Consider the following 16,390-nt stretch of genomic DNA (forward strand, 5'->3'; position numbering starts at 1 on the left):
TTGAAATCCAAAAGCAATGTTAAGCATAACAGCCACAACATGCTTGTATGATTATATATTATATGATTGGTATATTAAGTTTTTGTCATTTCTCGTTGTCTCCATGTTGTTTTTTGTATGTTGATTGTTACTGTATTTTTTTTAATCTGTTTTTCCAATTTACAGTTACTATGTAGGAAGGCCCTTGAGGTGGATTTCCGTTCAAACTATTTTCATGCTCGCGTATTTTTAGGCTTAGTTTTTCAACGTAAAAATAAGCTAGCTCCATTAATATCGCCATGATAAAAAAATAAATTTAAGCCTTTGTTTGCGACTTCTCTGTTTACACATTTCAATTACTAATTGTTCTATTCGGAACTGAAGAGGCTATCCTGGGTAAAGGATGGTATTAAAAATAATACTATGGTTTGCTGACGCTACTAAGATAAAAAGAAAGGAAGCCTAATTAATCATTTTTTTTTAATTTCAAAATTATTTTCCCCAGAATTGTTTGAACTCTGAAAATCTAAAAATTCCACAACTTCAAAATGGATTTAGTATCAGTACTTGTACCAAGCAACAAGTGTCCACAGAAAAAAGTAAATAGTCAAACATCGAATGGAAGAACCAAACTCGTTGAAAGAAAGAGAAAAAAGAAATATCGCCAAGGAGTTACAATGACCATAGCAGTTGAGGGTCTGTTACAAAATTGATTGCATTCTCACTTAAAAAATATTTTACCTCCTCGATCATCATTTTATATTAGTTTAAATCAGCTACTCCTTGGCTTTCAGAAAATATATAGTTATATGAGTCCTAAAAGTTGAAAAATTTGATTATTTTCATTAGTTTTAAAAGGTTTTGTTTTTTTATCGTGTTGGATGGACATTGAAATTTTAGCTCATCAGACCAAGGGCTGATTCAATTTTTCTGTATTTATGTTAAATGTCAGGAGGAATCCAAGTAATTCTCAACTACAAAAGTCTATTATTAAGGTACAGTTTTTACCAAAAATACTTTCTTTGGTATGACGACTTTGTCCATCCGACATGATTACTAACCTTTATAGTTTTTTGGGGGAGTTAAGCCGAATTAGTTTCGAGTAATCAGCATAACCAGCATTCAACATAACCGTCAAATAATTTAGTTTGTGAACACCATATAGGACTTCAGGTCCAAAGCCCGAGTAAAAGCTAAATAAAATGCTGATGTCCATCCAACATGTCAAAATGTCCGTCCGACATGTTTGTGTTTTACGTTGATAAAGCCGGGGTTTTTTTTGGATATTAACTAGAATCCTTTAACGTATTTCTTTCTACATTTCCCCGTTTAAACATTTTATATACAAAGAAGACGTTGCACTGTAGGATAGTTCTGAAAAATTATGATCTTACAACACAACACCGTTTGTGTTGTAAGAATTCAATATTATATCTTCTATCGATTTTATTTATAAAATTAAAATTGTAATTTAAAGAATTAAGGGCAGTATCGTTCACAAAACCTTTGATTTTTAAAATAGCTCACAGAGAAGACAGCGAGTCTTAAAAAGTTTTTGTGGCAGGCCTTATTATTCTTTTGTGTTTGTGAAATGTAGCATGAAGCTCGCATGCGTGCTGCGCTTGTGCGAAACGATTTTCGCAAAAACAGTCACTTTAATCAGTTCATGAAGACTTCTGTGAAAAATTAAAAATTGTGTATGGTTATGGAAAAAATTGGCGAAATAAAAAAAAGGGAAATATACCCATATAAAAACATTACATATGTTTTCCTCTTTTAAACTTTGCTTCTTTTTTTTTTTGCCAGACCACCCATCATCCAATCTTGTTCGTAAAGTGTTTCGAAAGAGATAAATGCTTCTGTTTCGATTCACTGCGCGCTCGTAACATGGTATTGGAACTTTTAAGACTTCAGCCTGCACATGTGGCTGTAGTGATGCAAATTTTGTCAATGTCCACTTTCAAGGCTAGTATGTATTCCACGACGCTTTTTTAAACGATGAAAACTGTTGGCAATCCCTGAAAATCTTGCATTTAAAACAAACTCTACTGAAATAGGAGAATGGAGTATGTTCTGGTGTATTTCCGACGAATTCAAAACATTGAGATCATATTGCTATAGTACGTATCATCGTCATAAATTTATGACACACCCATGCCACGTCAGTATAGCCATGCCCACAGAATCACATCTAACAATTAAAAAGTTTTTTTTATCTACAGAAAAATACTTTTATTTATATTTTTGATATAAAACATAATATCACAATACAGTAGATTTCCACATGTCATAATATGTACACGTTTTTTTATAAGAATACCAAATTTCTAACCATACAGGTCATTTTTACTATTTTTCTATTTGTTTTAAACCGGACATCCTAATTTTCTTAAAAACAAATAATACACCTTTCCCGAGACTTATTCTTTTGATGTGCCGCAACTTTTTCTGTTGAGTTTTATGAAAAACGGACAAAGGATTTGAATTCCTTATCAAAAATGTCCTAAGCAAAGGAAATTTCAAAACAATGCAGCAAGTAAACAACCTGCTATTCTAATTTAAAGATTTGTGGCATGTCCAACCTCTTTTTGAAAACGAGGCGGGATATGGTAACTTGAGCATTAAGAAGACTTTAACTGTGATATATATCTCCTCAAAATGGCACTTTCTGTTGGCGTATCAAGTTAAACTTTTACACATAAATTAAACAAACTATGCTGAATTCAAATATGGTATTCATATTATACGAGTTTAAAAAAAGTATGACTCATGGTCTCGGGAAAGGTGTATTGAAAAAAAAATATATAAAAATATAAAAAAATACTTTGCCAAATTCAGAAGAATTATGGAGATTTTTTTTTCAATAACAATATTTAAAATTAAAAAAGCAATCTAACATGCAAACGAAACTTTCCAATTCTCAGTAAACATTTTTAACACTAAAAATATCGAAATATCCTATTTCTAAAGCGTTTTAATTTCTCCATGAACTACAAAGAGAAGGGTCAAAAACAAAATTGGTTACAAAGTCATCAAAAAATTTTACTCGGTACAACTGAGCCAATATAAGTCACTTTTTACTGTGTTTTTTGTTACAGCATTGAGGAAAAATATTTATCTAATTTATCTATTGTGTTATTACAAATTTCAGATTGCAAATAAATAAATTTATGTGTTTGAGCAAACAAAAATTAGAAACAAACCTCTTCTCACCTTTCAACAATCATTATTGTGAAGCGTTCATGAAGTGATAGCCACATCGGTTGACTGTTTCAAACAAAAAAAGCTAAGCACGAGCGAGCGAGCGAGGCTGCTACATTTCACTAACAAAAACGATCGAAACACTAGACAATTACTGCAACTTTGTTTTTGTAAATTTTCTCACCCAGTACGTGAGGGCAGTGTTCAGGTTAACCTACGTTTTTTTTCTGTTTAAGTCATCTCTTTAATAATAGCCGTCGTCTGTCTGTTTGTCTTTCTGTTACGGAAACGTAAAATGCGATATATAAAGGATAGGCGATCCCATGAATTTTTCCAAGGATTGACAACTTGTCTAAAAATAACCGTATTTTGTCTGTTTGTCCGCAAGAAAAGTGTCGTGCAACGGGCACACGAAATAGCGTGTAATTTAAAGACGGTTGAGCCCGTGGATTTTTCCACGGATAAGGAATATTAAAAATAAACAGAACTTAAGCTGATGGTGTAATTCAAAGCAAGACAAGACAGTTTCATAAATATAGAATTTAGAAGCTCTGCCATGAAGCGCTACTTGATATCGACGTCGACATGTATTATTTTTTTGTTTTTTTAACGGGCGCGAATTATGGCATCATGAATCCAGCCAAAACGGCCCCCAAATTTTAACAATGGATTTGATTTAGCGGCAGAGACATTATGTATTGTTAATGTATTACAACAAAAAAAACCAGCTGACATTGCAAAAATCATTATAGATCGAGCGCGAGTTTGAAAGCTTCCTGATGGGGGCTGAAGCAACAGTCCCGAGATATTAGATGTAGAATTTTGTCTTCGGTTGGGAAACTAAAATCCCCATACATTAATCGAAAGCGTCAGTAGCGTCTTTTACACTCAAAGCTTACAGCTAGCTAGCTTCTACAGTGCATTTGTGTTATCCCTAAGCATTTACTACATTTAATCCAGTACTACCGTTACAAAGCAATATTTTTTTCACGAACCTCACTTTAGTCCAGTACCCAACTAACTATACACCATTCTTACACAGTTCCTTTCATTATAATTCAGTTTATAATCTGCACCGTAAAAAAAAAGTTTTGAAATCATAAGATAGTAGTAAAAGGCTGTCAGAAAAAGATTGGCGCAACTTTAAAATTAGCTCAACAAAAGACAGTCAGTTAGGTGAATTTATGCGTGTGTTTAAATTCACTTGGATTAGCATTGATATGCTGTTCTATATTGATTAATTTGTCAAGTGTATTTTGTTACTTTACTATGTTTTGACAATTTTTCATGTAAGAAAGGACATATTTTCCTTAAAAAAATACGATTTTAGGCTACATAGAATTTTTTAGGTTCATGCGTATAATAAGACTATGTATTGTCTGGTTAGCTGTCTTTTCTTTGATTGGCTTGCTAACTAGTTCCCCGTACAAGAACACGTTAATTGCCGCCCGATAAGGGGCGGTTTTTAGTCCGTCAGGCGTGAATAAAAAAGATTTTTTTGCTGAGCGAAATCTTGCGTTTCGTGCTGTGCTACTTGATTTCGTGTAAACAAACTACTTAAGTAGTACAGCTTCGAAGTAGCACAAACGTTAAAATAAACGAATAGAACCTAAGAAAAATTAATTGTGAAGTTGTACTTATAAGCCAGGTTTGTGACATCAAACTGTCATGGCGGCGACCATAGAAAGGTTTGAGTGAGTATCAATACAGTGGGTATTGGCGCCGTAGACTAGTGGTTATAGCTCTCGTACTCTGTGCGGGAGACCGGTGTTCGATTCCTCTTGACGGTGATTCAACATGGGCGAGTGAATGTTACCACAGCCCCGGGTTAACCCAAGCCATGTGAGGAATTATGGGGAGATGGCACACTGTGTGGGCCGTTGGATGTTGCTGGGAGTTGTCTAGTAGAGCGCGGGCCCTAATTGGGTCTGCGTAGCTCAAAATGAGCATTAAATACTCTAGGACTCTCCATCTAAGCCATGGCCCCTCCTGGAAATAATAGACAGGGTATATCCCTCGATATTTGTGAGGCTAGCCATGTAAAATAAGCACATCTATGCACATCACCAGCACTGTGTAACTGACACTGATGTGATGATGACAGTGATCTGGAAGAATCTTTTAATGATGACAACTTTATACATTCTTGCATTGTATAGCTGTGAAAAACACTTTGTTGATAATGATGATAGCTAGCTAGATCGATTTCCATGCTGGACTCATCATTTGAACACTGCTAAAAAGCCTAATGTCTGTGTAATATAAGTAGCTGTAGTATTTTAATTGTTTTTCTTTAAGTGAAGTTCTGTAACGTCCTGCAACGTAGTCACCTGAATTTCAGCTGTGCAAAAAGAATGTGTAAGTTTTAATTTGAAAAAGATGGAGCACTGGCATTTTTCCAAACGTCCAATTAACGTTCGGCTAAACTTCAGAAAATGTACACAAAAAAATTTAATAAAATAGAAACTGCAACAAGGTAACGCACTTAGTCACTGAGTCCACTTGGACATTCTCATTCTTTGTGTGTAGAAGAAGTGCGTATCTGCGTTTGCAGCTTTTATATGATAACCAAGATTTTTCTGTACAGCACACTCAAAGAAAAAGGAGGTATTCTAAAAGCCCATCAAAGTGTACAAGGGGAAAGGGGTCTTCCGAAGGGTTTACATATCTACGCTTTAAAATATTATTGCAGCTTTTTTATGTATCTTTTTTGCAAAAAATGCGTGGTTATTTCAACTTTAGCAGCTTAGAACTGCTGTAGTTACCCATAATGTCCTTTTTTCAAGTAACGTGTTATAATTAATAATCATTAAGTTGATTTTTCGGGGAGGGGTGATCTGTACGTTCGGGAAAGGGGTAAGTCAAAAGCGAGGCATACAATGGAGTATAAGATTGAGGATTTATAGTACGTACACATTTTTAAATAGACCCATTATAGTAGTTGTTGACAAATGATTTTTTTCTGTTTTACCCGCAAGTGACTGATTAATCCTTGAAATATAACTTCATTTTTGGATTGCTTATTTGATCAATTATAAAATTTTTTTCGAGTCAAAAAAGGACAAATTTGATGGAGATCTTAACTGGAAAAATAAAGGACGTACTTGTAAATGATTAAAGGAAAAGTCCTTCTGATACGTTACAACCGGTAAACCACAAGGTTTTTTGGCTTAAAGTTGTAGAAAAACTTGCCACCATTAACCTGAACCGATGCATATATCAATAGATTTAGTTTTTTCAGATTTAGTAGTTTGTTTAGCAAATTTTATAGATTATGCCTTTAAATTTTATAACCTATAAATTTGATTTAAAAATATTAAAGCTGCAGGTCTACTATTATGGTAACCGTTGGCCTGATTTTTTTATATTTTTATGTTGTATCATATATACTTTTACATTTTTTATGCGTGTGTAATTCCTTTTTCAAATAAATATTTATTTTAAAGTTTTATTTCAAATGCTTCACAGAGTGCATTTTAAACATTTTGAACGTATCAATTGTGCATACAAAACAGTATAAATATAATCTAATTTATAGTGAGGTTGAATGTAGCAAGAAATTCAGCCATATTTCACTGTATATAATACTGTGCAAAATAATTCTTTAAAAAACTTAACTGGAAATATTTTGTTATTCTTTCCGGATCCTAATAGTTATAGACTGTTCGCTGCTCTTGAAAAAATCCACTAGAAACAAAATCGAATGGGCATGTAACTTGCAGATTTAAACCTAGCATAGAAGCTTGCGGAGGTAGGCTGTGCACACGTGATCAGATAAAACGCACTGCGTATCCTTCCATTGTGCACTTCACGTGTTGGTACAACCTCGACCCCAGGGTTTATAAAAAGAGAACCAGCCCTGGGGTCAAGGTTGGTGTTGGGGCTAATCATCGCTTTGGAAAATAAGGGGTGCATATGTATCAGTTTTGAAAGAACAACTGTCGTATCATGGTAAACAAGGGCGGCAAGTAGTTGCAACTATATACTGGTTAAAAAGATAACAAGCGAAACTTAAATTTTAAAAATTAATTAACTAATAATTAAATCCTCAGAAATGTCCTAAAAAACATATTTTAGGATCGTTTTTGCTCATTTTGCTATTAAATTATAAGATTTTCTCTCAGAAAAGTAACTTCGTCACATTCGAGGGTCTATTGTTCTCCATGTTCGTGCAGAAAATCAAGAAAAACTACTGATCCAATTCTGAGGAAAACTCATAACGGGCGAACGGACGGACAGAGGTCCATTTATAGGACCTCACCTGTACCAGGTAGGTCCAAAAATATGTGGGGATATCAGAGAAACATCTAAAGAAAATGCGCTGTCTGAGATTATAAGGGTTGTTGGTTTTCGTTCGCTTTAGTCAAGTGAAGAGGTGTGAATTCCTACCTAAAGTCTTCACTGCGATTTAACTTATTACAGGAACCATAGTAGAATCAATAATCAAACAACAAATCAAAGCAACTAAATTGCGGACACACATATTATCAAGACTGTTCGAGATGGTTTTCTGGTGTTTAAAAAAGACAGAAGTGACGAACAAGTCAAGAATTGTCACTCATGTCATTAACTGACCACGCAAGAAAAAAAATATCTCGTCACGGCGCTCCCAAACGCCTTAAAAAGCATGGTTGACATCGCATTGCGAGAAAGCCACAGAAGATATCGTTTACTACGATCGTTCAGCATAAGAATAGTTGATGGCATATTAAAATGAACTGTATCAACCATGTTAAGTGTCGTTCAAGTGAAGAAAATTTCAAGAATTAGCTACCGCAAAGTATAGAAAAAGTGGAGATTCGCAGAAACGGATGAACAGATATATGTTGTTAAGAAATACGGACATGCGCAATGGGTGCCTGCAGTTAAAATATTTTCAGCTTCGTTGAACACGCACGTGTTTTATTACATTTTGATTTTGCGTTACTTTTTAATAGAAGAAATAATTGGTTTTATTACCTGGCTCAATACGTGGCTCAAAACTTTTAAATCATCAACTCTTGTTTTTCTACTTTACGTAAACTGATATAGAATTAATAGGTAAGCTTGTATAAGAGAACACAACATAAAACAACAGATATGAACGCCGAAGGTAGCCAAACGCTATCTAATTTTTAAAGCCTCCTTGAAAAAGATATCTACGTGCTGAAATATGGCGTATAGCAACACGGTGGCGGTGGGAAATTTAACAGCGTATCGTTGTATTAACCGTAAAATTGCCCTAAATGATTTCCTTATCTCAAATTTTTCCAGTTCAACTTCCATTTGCGTTCTTTCCTGCGCGTGTATTTATTGTGAAACTTTGGAAAACATTAGAATTTTTTTAATGAATTAAAGCCGGCTTAATAGATTGTATAAGAATAGCTGAAGCACCAGAAAAAGTTAAAGGGGCATGCTGACTCAGCCCCAAACAAATATACTTCCCATGTAATCCTTCAAACATATAACTTTTTTCGAATAAATCATGGATATCCAATATATATGTAGGGAAATTTTCTGTCATTTTTAATTATATTTGGATACCCTGATATTTTTAATGATTTAAGTTGTTTTTGTTCTTGGTGATCATAAACTTTTCCATCGTCATTCGTAAATCGCTAAAGTCAAACACCAACGGCAGTTCTGTAGCCCCTTAAGAACAGCGAATGATTTTTTTCTCCACTACAAATCCTCTTGAGCTTTTAACAAACAAAAACAACCAAGAGAACTAATATAAAAACAAGTATTTCGCATCTTTAAAGGTTAAACGGAACGGAACTTAAAAACTTCATTAGAGAAATTTGTATCAAGCATGTTTTGAGACTTCTTAAAAATCAAACACCTAATATAGCTTATTTTAAAACTTACAATATATTTAAACCTTCTGATTGCAATAAGCATACACAACATAAAAAATTTACTGAAATCTCTTAATACTTTTTCACATAGAACCACTGTTCATATCGTGACATGCTGTTACCGGCCACACTTTTCTTCTCACTGACGAAGACTTTCCACAAGAGTGCCATATAAATAAAATGTTTTGCTTAATTTGTTTCTATAACTAAATAGAAATATAATTAAAAAAACCCGGATAATTTTCAAACGTGACATACAACAAACTAAATGACACATTGTTGGCTCTTGTCCTTACACTAAACACTTCCAAAAAAGAATGATAAATAATAGGTTAAAACGCAGAATTCATAAAGAAAAACAGAGTTAACAACTGCAAAAATGTCTCTTGTTGTATATAATTAGATTGTAAATAAGAGAAAGCCGTGACTGCTTATTAAAGGTGGCTTCTCGCGTCTTTTGTGTGTAGAGTTCACAGCAGCACCACAATTTGAATAACAATTCCAGACATTATCATATGTCATAGCCGAAATTAACCACAAAAAGCTATACTAAAAATCTATATATTAATACGTTGTCTATCTCTGCAAGATTTCAAGTCGTGCTAAGATTTCACGAAAAAGTAAACGAGCTAAGCCAGGCAGAAACCAAAGAATGGGTAAACCCATTGATTCAACAACGGGCTAACGACTAGTCTTATGTACTTGTACTTATATGTTGTGTGTACATACATCAATGCTAAAGGGTGGACAGGTGGATTTTCCCACAGGCTAACGACTAGAACTAACATATATTAAACATTACAAGCTATACTTACACGTAACGGTTATTATTAATTAAAGTTTTGTTAACAAATATTACCGTGGGGCCTATCTCCTTCTTGGCGGAACGAGTCATATAAAAGAACTTCAAAATAATGAGAATGTATAAAAATAGATGTTTTTAAGTTCGGAAAATGGTCACATTTTTCAGGATTTAATGTTACTTTCTGTGACGATCAAATTAACGTCATCGTTATCTGCAAAATTTGTTTGGTACTTCTTGATCCCCTCAATCATAACGGTTAATATTAGGCGTCAAATTACAACAATTACCACTCATCAAAAGGTGACGATGGAAATTGACAGATTTCTCTATGTTCTTGTTAGAAGAGTCGCCAATCACTCCAACTACTATGATTATATTTATTCTCTCAGGTGAATGATTAATCATATCTTCTAATTTCTAATTAAGCTGATTTTAAACTTTTCTGAGAGAACAAATACTTAGGAGAATAATGAATCAATTTTCAGTTAAACAAATCGAAAATTGTACTCTATACGTCAATTTAAAGTTTAGCCAACCCCCCTTCCCCCTGCACCCTCACCTAAACGTCAAAATCAAGGAAATTATGAGCATTATAAATCCCTAAAGTCACAATCACAAACGCTTGAAGAATTCAGTTGAAAAAATAGCGTGTACTTTTTCCAACCTCGATCTCAGGACCTGCTGTTTCTTCTTGTATATGAGATAGCGCCGATTAAGGAGAGCCCTGGGACAAGGTTGGACCTTTTTGCGGTTTTGGAAAAACTCTTTAAAATAATAAGTCCACAGAACCCCATTTTGTAGTTGTATAGAGGGTTGTTCCACACAGGTCCTTGCCCCTACCCCATACCCTCCTTAACAAAAAAGTTTTCCCTTCTTTAAGAGTAAATTACCCTGAAAATGATAACATTTTCGCGAACCATAAGAATAAATAGCCATGAAAAACTGTGCTTCTTTAGGTAAGATGAACATTTTTAAGTTTATTTCAAATTTCCAATTTTAATAAACTTTAATATAATTCTGATAGCTAAATGACATTATAAAAATACTACACACAATTGAAAATTTACCTATAATACACAATATATATAAATCTAAAAAAAATACATTTGAGAAGTAGCCAGTAAGCATCGGTTGACCACTTGGAAAATAAAAAGCACATTAGAGAGACCATCAAGTTTTGTAAGCTTGTGTGTTCATTGAAGATCCTGATAATATTAAAAAACACAACACTGTTTAGCATTTAAAACGTCATAAAGCAGTTGGAAGCTACGTGCCTCTTTTGAACTTAAATTACAGCCCGTTTATTTGAACAGTTTCAACAAAAGAAGTCAAAATTAACTTCGCACAGGTTGTATTTTCCTTTCGTATATGTGACTGATTTGTTTTTTATGAAACATTTTTTAACTTCATTACATAGAAAATCTTTACCACAACAAATAAATAAGAAACAAAGCAACGAATACAAAACAGAACAACCGAACCCAATTCGTAGACTGCGACGTTTCCTTCGACATTGGGCTAAATGTATATCGATGTGCGTCCATTATGTATTCTCGTGCGCCGTACCATTTGCCAGGTCCTTCTAATCGGTACTGTTGCGGATAGCAGGGACCAAAGAAACATTGCAAGCTAAGTGCAGGATCTGTGAACAACATTTTAAGCATGTTGGGTTTGCATCCAATCAAGGCAGCCAGTTCGTCACCATATGGGATAACATCTACCTGGTAAGAGAAGTGTTGATAGAGATAATAAAAATATTTCTAAACCTTGGTTCCCAATAAAGTTTGTTCTTCAAGTGTTGTAGAGAACTGTCGAACAAATATATTACTATAGTCATTGCCCGTGGAAAAATCCACGGAGCTTCCCGTCCTTTATATTTACCCGTCGCAACAAAGTGGGATAAAAATATATCGCATTTAATATTCGTGATTCCGTAACATTTTCTAACTCAGCGTCCGCGCAGAGATAGACATACCACGGCTATTATTATAGAGACAAAACATAAGTGGAAAAAATTTTTTAGACTTTTTAAAAAGTACTATAATTGTATCTAGTCACCTACTTGAACCGTGTGACGTGGCGAATTGTAATAACGTTTTTCCAACTTTTCTCTAGCTTCATTAATCTCTTTGCACATAACACTCGCCTTTGGCAATTTCACCTTACCAAGAAAAACTCGTGTTGCTAAGCGACACTGCAAATCCACCAGTGGGTTAATGGCACCAATAGGTTGCAACACACCTATGCATGCCAAGGTTTGTTTCTCCAGTTGTGGAAGAAATAAGTATTTGTACAAATCAAATTTGTTCTGGCTGGTGTCAATTAATTCATTATTTTCCAGCAAGGGGAACGAGATGCGATAACCAGTTGCATAAATAATGACGTCAACATTATCAACAAATGTACCGTCATCAAACATCACACCTACATTGAAGAACAGTCGCTGGGTTTTACATAATAAAAAACAAATCCCCCTCCTTCAATAAAAAAATTTCTCCCTTAGCTCAAAACAAAACGTTTGGGTCTAAAACAATCTGACTGAACACTATTTGTTTTGTGGGCCAGTGTTCAATGTGAATTTGGTTTCAAGTAGCTAATTAACCACTTGAGAAAATGAATAAAGTAAAATAAAATCGATGTCATGTTCAAATAACAAAAAATTGCTCAAAGGAACCTGTTGATGTATACATACCCTGTTTAGTCAATCTTTTTATGTTTGGTTTTACAACCACTGTACCACATGCGATGCGTACTGGCAAGTCATCGTTAACCATAGGGTGCTGACATCCGATTGCATAACTCGGTTTTATACCCCATTTTTTATGATTAAACCTGTGGAGAAGAGTCACGAGATCTCTTCAGCATTTATTTGAACTAGGATATTGTGAAAAATACATGCAAAGGTTCAACTTGAGTTTCAGAAAGCCGAACAAACACTGCAACTGATGATTCAGTTAACTGCTAGATGAAAATATCTATCCTGTTCGTTAAGGGATAAGTTTCTGTAAAAAAGCGTTGTGACAAGTGTGCTTAGAAAGCTCTGTATGTTAAGTATTATGGAATTATTATGGAAGAGATTGCATAACAATATATGTTTTTGTGAAAATAGTGAAAAACACGTCACTAAACACTTAGTTTAAAATTACTGCTTAGCATAATTTATATTTAGTTAACAGACATACCTGAAATTAAACATAAACTCAGTTGTTCTGTTTTTGATAGACTGTGGCAGCATATCCAAATTTCTGCGTAAACCAAATTGGTCAAACGGGTAACCACTAAATAATTGTCGAGACATTACCCAGGCTCCTCTGCGAGTACTTGTATAAACTTGCTTTGCACACCTACTTAGTTCACATGCTATATCACCACTAGAGTTGCCAAATCCTGTATCAAAACAAAAACTGAGCAAGGGCATCCTTAACAAAGATAATAATGACCTGTAATGTAAACAGTACCAAAAAAATATTTTAACTGTTACACACATAATGAATGATATTAAAACCATAAACCTTTAGAGAATTGCAGGACTATAAAAAGTATTACAACTGTATATTACAGGTGGTTTACAAATTAAAAATGTTTGCTAAACGTCAAATTGAGATTTTGTCCCACCACGCTGTCAACTTCGAACATAAATTCTCAACAAAAACTTTACCTCCACAATCATGTACAGTTTAAGATTGGTGAGAATAAACACAGAAAAATATTATACACACTTCACAAAGCCAGCATGTTCAGCATGACAGGACATCTAGCCCTACCTATATAAAAAATAAATCAGCTCACCGACCACAACAACCACCTTGTTTTCATAACCTTTCACATCCTTGTATGTTTTACTATGAATTTGTTTTCCATCAAAAACATCCATTCCTTCGAATGTTGGCCAATTTTTTTGCCAGTGATGACCAGTACAAACCATAACTGCATCAAACACTTCAGTAAGATTACCAACACTTTCTTTTCCTTTGGGTGCCCAGTTAACCATCCAATGGCCAGTTTCACTAAAATCTTCAGCTCGATAAACATTTTGCACAACACTGTCAAACTTTATGTACTGATATAAATCAAAATGTTTGGCATACATTTCTAAATACTCAAGCACTTTCCTGTTGTGCATAAATAAAGGAAAGGTGTGTGGTATAGGGAAGTCTGTGTAACTCATCATCTGTTTGCTTGTGTTAATGACTGTCGAACGCATCACTGACGAATGTCCTTCCTCCTCTGTGAAATACCACAAACCACCTACGACATTATTTCTTTCAAAACAAACTACATCTAATCCTTCCTCAACACATGCCTTAATAGCTGCTAAGCCACTGGCACCAGCACCAATCACAGCAACTCTCATTTTTTTATACTACTAACACACAGAAAGAAACAACGAATGTGAATTGATTTGAAGAAAAAATAAAATAGATTTTTTAAAAAAGCACAAATGCAAAATATATTTGAAAAGGTCAATGAATGACATGCATTTCAAATTATCACAGAAACAAGCTTAATAAATATGTACAAATAATTTGCATAAATTAAAATTTCTAACTTGCTACGCTTTGAAAAAAATTGAACAGCCGTTTAAGCTGAAAATACTTCATTGAAGTTACTAACATGATAAAAACGGATGCCAAAAATCGGACAAAATAAAAAAAAAATCCATGTGGTTGACTATGAGAAATTATTTTGTTATTTTATTATGTTCTGAGAATCCTTTACAATTTTTCACTGATTACAAAGATTTTGGATCGGGACTTTATAACATTCTCTTATTTTCCCAGTATTTCGCGGAGTTCAGTTATATAAAAATGTAGCAAACAATTCAATAAACAAATAAATAATCAAAAAAATGAAGTCAGCTAACCAGAGGGGACAGTATAATGGTATATATTTTCTATCTGAAAAAAGGAAATAACAACCCTGGAAAGCAGCAAGCCAATAATTTTGACTGGCGTGAAATGTTTACAGAACAAAATTGAAAAATGTATCACTTCTTTCCTTTTTTTGTTTGTACAAGTTCTCTAAAGTCAGCTAAAACCTTATTTTCTCTTTTCGCTTTCTCTTCTCTATTGTACATTGCTAATGCTCGTTTTTCATCAGCACTATAAACTTGATTCTCCTTTCTCAACCGAACAGCTTCCATACGTCTATGCCTACTACCACTCATGACATACCCAGCATCTTCGTATGCTTCAATTTCATTGCTAGTTAGCCCAATTTCACCTCTTCTTGGAATACGTTTACCAGCTTTTACAAACTGTGCCATAGCTTCTCCTTCTCCAGGCAGCAAAGCCTCACCATAATCTTTTAAAGTTGTTTCTTGAACCTCCGATATAGACACCGGCAGAGGTCCAACTATAACATTTTCAGATAACGATTTCTCTGTCCATTCATCTTTTTCATTTTCGTCCCTTTTTTCATTGGTGATTTCCTCACTACTACTTTCACTACTGTGTCTCCTTTTCTTTTTTTTTGATTTCTTTGAATGTTTTTTCTTTTTCTTGTGCTTCTTCTCCTTTGAATTTTTTTGCTTCTTTCTCTTTTTTATTTCAGTGTCACTAGAATCATCCTGGTGATCTTCTGAATCATAATTAGCAGGATGAGGAGACAGTCCCCACACAAAAGAAACACCATGTTTGGCTAGGCTTTCTCGCTCATCCCGCCATAAATCACCATTTCGCATATCTCTATTTCCACTTCTACTTTGCTTGAAATAACTCTGTGAGTTAGCTTCATATCTTTTGTATTTGTCTGGGCTATAACTACGACTTCGAGAGCGATTTCTCTTTCTATATCGTGAATCCTGAGGAGAAGGACTTCTACTTCTGTTGTTTGGACTGTGTCTTCTATAACTTTTTATATAGGAGGTCATTACAACTACCTGAAGATATAATAGTAATATTATTTAGTACAAGAAGAAAATAACACCTTTCCAGTGAATAATTTGCAATAATGGGACAACACACAACAAATGGCTGCTTGCACCATTTTCTACTAATTTGTTTGGTAAAAAAAAGATAATTTGTTGTGAAAAGATTAATTAAAAACAAATCTAAAAAAAAATTAAAAATACTTTTCCTTGAAAACAGGACATTCTAACTCAATTTAAACATTGTACAGTTACATATGCTTTTTTTCTATAAAGGCAGCCACGTTTCTACCTCTACCACTATTGATTTATCCATGCCTTTTTAAGTACAAATGCTACCAGGTTAGGCTAAGACCCATTTTTTTAAAGCACAAAATAAAAAATATAAAAGTATATAGTGGCCAATTTGTTAAAACACATGCGACTCTTTCCATATGAGGAATGTGCATTTACATTGTATTTCCACATAAGCTTGTTCTTAATAGAGTAAGAGGTAAAGTTTTAATTAGCAAAAAATGGTTAAAATTCTTTAATGTTTAAATAGTGAATCAAAATATAAAAATTTAGAAAAAATTAGGAAAAGATTAGGAAATTATTATCAACAAGATATGTCACTGTTGCTGACAGTGCAAAAACAAGCTACAAAAATTGTTTTTGTTTGGGACTGTGAAAAATCCAACCCCAATTCTACACACAAGC

The 16,390-nt window shown here is 34.0% G+C and overlaps 2 protein-coding genes across 2 annotated transcripts; both read right to left on the bottom strand.

The window, feature by feature from the left end:
- Window positions 1-10,770: 10,770 nt before the first annotated feature.
- Window positions 10,771-14,551, bottom strand: LOC130647581 (flavin-containing monooxygenase 5-like). Its single transcript, XM_057453496.1, has 5 exons — window positions 13,612-14,551; window positions 13,005-13,209; window positions 12,515-12,654; window positions 11,881-12,246; window positions 10,771-11,539 (listed from the first exon to the last, which is right to left on the bottom strand). The coding sequence occupies exons 1-5, from the start codon at window positions 14,174-14,176 to the stop codon at window positions 11,247-11,249; spliced, it is 1,569 nt and encodes a 522-aa protein (XP_057309479.1). The 5' UTR covers window positions 14,177-14,551; the 3' UTR covers window positions 10,771-11,246.
- Window positions 14,552-14,693: 142 nt separating this feature from the next.
- On the bottom strand, window positions 14,694-16,211 carry LOC130647590 (NF-kappa-B-activating protein-like). Its single transcript, XM_057453508.1, has one exon. The coding sequence runs from the start codon at window positions 15,692-15,694 to the stop codon at window positions 14,810-14,812; it is 885 nt and encodes a 294-aa protein (XP_057309491.1). The 5' UTR covers window positions 15,695-16,211; the 3' UTR covers window positions 14,694-14,809.
- Between the last annotated feature and the right edge of the window lie 179 nt (window positions 16,212-16,390).

Source organism: Hydractinia symbiolongicarpus, chromosome 1 (genome assembly GCF_029227915.1).
Source record: "Hydractinia symbiolongicarpus strain clone_291-10 chromosome 1, HSymV2.1, whole genome shotgun sequence".
Lineage (NCBI taxonomy): Eukaryota > Metazoa > Cnidaria > Hydrozoa > Anthoathecata > Hydractiniidae > Hydractinia > Hydractinia symbiolongicarpus.